We start from the raw sequence: 5,000 nt of genomic DNA on the forward strand, positions 1-5,000 counted from the left end.
TTTTCAAGTAAACAAGAAAAATATCTTCTGTCATTTTACTTATCAAGTAAATGCACCTTGATTTAATAATTTTTAGATAAACAAAACACAAATTCTATGTAAGAAGAGCAGTGTATCCCTTATCTTCCCTGCATCAGAGGGCTTCTGTCTTTTTTGACACTACAATTCGGCCATCCGTCATAAATAATCAGGCAACTTACACCGTGTCAACACCTGGAGCGAGCGGCCAAGCACCCTAAAAAATTGAAAGCAATCCTGTCTGCGTTGGATGCGGCGAGAGGCGACGCGACACAACAAATTTCCAACGTTAAACTGATCGCGCGTTGTAGCCTATTTCTGACGCACTTCAAGTAGATCGGCGGGGGGAGATTGATGAGGCGGACCGGGAAGAGGCGGGGAACTTTTTTTTGCGCTTTATTTGGTAATATTTCAAATTAATATTAATAAAATAGTATCAGTAATACATTTTGGTGCCCTATGGATGAGTGGCGCCCCTAGCATTTGCCTATTCCGCCTATGCCACGGGCCGGCCCTGCACAGACACAGTGCTCTCGCGCTCATACACACACACACACACACACACACACAGTGCAAGAGCACTTCTGGCGTTTGCTGTAGTGCTGCGCTTTCAGGGCTGTTGGACATGGTGTTGTATTTGAGGTAAAAAATGATATAAATACTGTTCGGTTTATCGCACAAACCGATCGTTTCGTGTCTTAAGATATTAATGTGTCGTCACGAGCCGCGAGGTTTAATTTGAAGTTGTCTGTGCATGTTTTTTTTACCCTAATAGAATTCGACCCCATTGACATGCATTATATGAGTGACACACAGCAATGGTTGGAGTTAAAAATCTCCATTTGTGTTCTACTGAAGAAACAAAGACACCTACACCTTGGATGGCCTGGGGGTAAGCAGATAAATGTCAAATCTTCATTTTGACTAGTTGGCAATACGCACAGTATTGAGCACAGTGTTCAGCCGTCGAAGAAGAGTGTGCAAAGACCTGTTTAAAAACAACACGCTTGAAAAAAAGAGAGAATTTTTGATTCTTCAGTGTTTCTTCCAAACTATGTTGCAATGGTGGATGCACTACAGGTATTCTCCGATCATGCCCAGCGAATGTCCCGTTGATGACAGGACTCAGTGCTGCCCTCCGATGTCTGGTGGAGCATAGAAATAAAATTTACTTTGCATGTGTGGAACGCGATCATCTGCGCGCATCCGTGGTGTAGCATACTTTGAAAGACACGCGGACAGGGCTGCGCGCGTGAAGCCTTGTTTATACTCGACGCGTCCGCGAGGGTGCGCGCGGCAAAAATGACGTCAACGCGGAGTGGGCAGTCGTGCGCGTTCGTGCGTGTTGGGTGCGCAAGACCCCATTTCGCCTGGCGGTGGGCAGCGCATTTTGTAACAGCGCGCGCAACTCCGCATCCAAGGATGCCCGAGTTCTAGGCGAATCTAGCCGAGCATGACGTCTCATCACACTGACACCCAGTTTGCACATACAAATGAGGTGCTTATATTTACAAAAGGAGTCTACAAAACCAGAAATAAGCCCTTTTAAATAACGATCCATGTTTAATAAAAAAAATTATCACGAAACTAAATGAAAATGTTTAGTGAAATTAGGAAATATTAAAGAGATTGTTTATCCCCCTTTCGGCCGCTTTGAGAGAGAGAGAGAGAGAGAGAGAGAGAGAGAGAGAGAGAGAGAGAGAGAGAGAGAGAGAGAGAGAGAATATGCAGTCTTACAACTGTATAGGCCTACAACATTATGCCAAGCGAATTCTTATGAACAATGACAATGTTTTTACTGTGATTTATATTGTAATATGTTGTAGTATACAACAGGGATCTCCAAAATCGGTCCTGGGGTCCGTTCTTCGTACCTCGCTAACTCAGTTAGCTGGATTTGATTGTTGACGATTTGGCATGATCTTGGATTGTTTGGTTCTTCCAAGGTCATAGACTTTCTGTCATAGCAACAGGTTCTTAAACCTGCTCGGGAGCGGCTTATTTCATGTAAACATGATTAGATTGCATCTTGAGGTGATACTTAAAATATGTCCCAGCCACTGCTTTATTACAAAAGTTCATTACTGAACCAGGGACAATAATCATTTTAAATAATAATAATATAAACATGTATTTGAAAATAATATTATAATGTTGTGTAAAAGGTGTATATACTACAGGCACAGCCACTTGATTGAGAGATTTATTTGTGATGGAATAATTACTTTATAATGTTATTGCAGTCTTACACACATGCTAAAGTTACATGTACTGTAATAATAATATTTTATTATTATTTAAAATGATTATTGCCCCTGGTTCAGTAATGAACTCTGAGCCGTGCTGATGACGGATAATATGGGAGTGGCTTGATGCAGCCCAGGAGAAGCAGAGAACTTGATCTTGAACTTTAATACTGTCACGTAACAAATCTGCTTCAAATTTACTTAAAAATTAAATTAATTGCTAATTACAACATTGAAATAAAAATGTAAAGGGTGTACCAATACTATAAAATCGTGAATATAAATAATTGGTAATCATCTTTTTTTTTAAATATCATTTATCTATTATAACTTTTATGTTGGTTTCCTTATAAAGATCCAGAAATTCGTGGGGCTTTTTTGTGTAATTTGTCAAGTATTTTGTCAGGTGGCTTTTTAGGCATGATGTCATTACGTTGCTGTCTTGCCGCCAGCCAATCGCTGCATTGCTGATCGTGGTTTCCAGTATCGATGCATCTGCCCTCTAGCCTGGCTCCACCCTCCTACGTACTTCCGCTCAATTTTTTTATTTTCCTTCAGTATTCCCAAGGGGGTAATCCAGCCCCCGGAAAGCGTACCTTCCATAGGGGCAGCCATTGCTAACCAAGCCATCACCTGCTGTTAGCATTCCATTGACTCCCATTCATTTTGGCGTCACTTTGACAGCGAATAACTTTACATCTGAGGCGTTTAAAAACTCCATTCGTCCATTGTTTATTTCTAAAGAAACACGACACTGTATAATGTGGCGTTCACACCGGACGCGATTTGCGCGAAGGTGGACGCTTGAACATTTTAGAGTTTACTTGCTTCAATCGCGCGGAATTGCGTGTGACTTTAGGCTTGTTTGAGATGAGCAAAGAGATGCATTCCGGTTAGAAAAGTGTCCAAGGGCGGTCCGCCTTGCTCTGATGTCATGCTGACGTATGTCAAAAAACTCTCACGAGCGAAAGGCGGATGTGTCGGATTCTGCAGTCAAGCGCAATTGCTCTCCACCGACTGCGCGGAGCAAAAGCATGATGGGAAACGACTTGCTGACGACACAGCTTAATGCTTATTGGTTTAAACAACCGTGATGCATGGTTCTTTTTTAAAATGTTTGATTTTAAAACTCTATCATGTTTTTATGTGTGAATATTCCCAAACTCTCTAACAAAGGCGATCTCTCCGTGGGTTATATGTGATTGTTGTCATATTTATAAAAAATATATATATAAAAACATGTATGTAGGCCTAATTAAAGTAAAAATGATTGATAAACACGTCTTTCAAATGGAAATAAATAACAAAAACTTGTTCATAATATTTATTTTCATATAAAAGTAACAGAACTTAAATTATATCCAGTTTATCAGCAACAAAGCGCACGAGTGTGAATCCAGCGATATCCGCCTTTGATCTCGCAGGTGTCTGATCCACTACGAGAAGAGAGAACTGTCTGGCTTGACTGCACTTTTTTCAGTCCTCCCCTCACTGCAGCCGCCTAGTCTCGGCTGAATTTCAGGCGCATCTCAAACAAGCCTATTCACTGCACAACAGATGCGAATTCGCGTCATGGGCGGGGCTTCTGCCAGCAGCTCGTCTCGTTGAGAAATGGCTGACATGGGCTATGTTTACACGTCTTTTTTTGTTAAAATCTACTGTTAATGTGTGACAAAACGTAGTTTTAAGACTTTTTCAGTCGATAATGTAGTTGTTTAAAGCTCAAATCTGTGGTTTATTTATATAAAAAGTGCCTATTTGAACATTTTATCTGCCGTTTTCAGAGTTGTGAGCTCCAGCAGACAGCGGCGGTCAGCGCTCTTCAAAGCCGGCGAGGGCAACCTTTCCTCGGCCAGTTCTTCTACCGCTGGCTCTGATGTCTCTGTGGTGTGTCTCGAGCTATAATTCGTCTTGTAACGGCCGATCTTTGGTCTCATGGATCTATAATTTGTTCCCTGGCAAATCGTTTAGGCTGAGGGCAAAGAGAAGTTTCATTACTTTATATTTTTAAGCTATAAGTGTACGTTGCAGTTGTAACGTTAGCCTACTAGCACTGACTTTGAATGTTTGACTGAATTGTTTGCTTTATTTCATGTATAGCTTATCATACCTTTTACAAGTAAATACTTTTGTATTATTGATCATACATAAACTTGCATTTAACAAAAAGAGACTGAGCTGTGTTTCATGTCATTTAATGTTATCACAGTGATAATCATATTGTCTGAACCAGATATTAATATACAGATTTTCTCCTCATTGTTGTCACTACTAGAGCAAGCTCCTGATTGGTTAACGCGGCGCGAAATATCCGCCAAAGTTCAGATTTTTTAACTTGAGCGATTCGTGCGAATCATGCGTTCAAAACGCTCAATTTGCGTCCATCGTGGCGCCTCATTCGCGCGTATCGCGCCGCAGAATGCCATTTTGCGTCTCTGCATTGACTTGTTTATACTCGCCTTGTTTATACTCGACGCGTCCGCAAGAGCGCGAGCCTCCGCTGACTGCGCGCGCTCCTCCCCAAACGGACGAGGCGTACTGGACGCGCTCGCCATTGTGCTATTCTTTGAAACGACAGAGGGCGACATAATTGTTGGGAGTAATTGTTTTATAAACCATCAGGAAACAGCGTCGAGAAGAAGTGGACTAATGTACTCAGGTGATGATATTTATTTTAGTACACTTCACCAAAAACCACACTACAAAATGATTGTGTAAAACTCAGTAAACCTTGAT

General features: G+C 41.4%; 1 protein-coding gene across 5 annotated transcripts in view; it reads left to right on the forward strand.

Moving 5' to 3' along the window:
• The window catches only part of LOC307132381 (histo-blood group ABO system transferase-like), a 47,276-nt gene that overhangs the window by 7,245 nt on the left and 35,031 nt on the right, over positions 1-5,000 (forward strand). For 2 of the 5 annotated variants that reach the window (XM_079826641.1, XM_079826644.1), the window contains exon 2: positions 794-910. The exons of the other annotated variants lie outside the window; for them this stretch is intronic. In XM_079826641.1, coding sequence (XP_079682767.1) covers positions 837-910 — 74 coding nt within the window. In that variant the 5' untranslated portion in view covers positions 794-836. The remainder of the gene's footprint in view (positions 1-793; positions 911-5,000) is intronic. 5 annotated transcript variants of the gene reach the window in all.

The sequence above is a fragment of the Gobio gobio genome (assembly GCF_949357685.1).
Source record: "Gobio gobio genome assembly, chromosome: 10".
NCBI lineage: Eukaryota > Metazoa > Chordata > Actinopteri > Cypriniformes > Gobionidae > Gobio > Gobio gobio.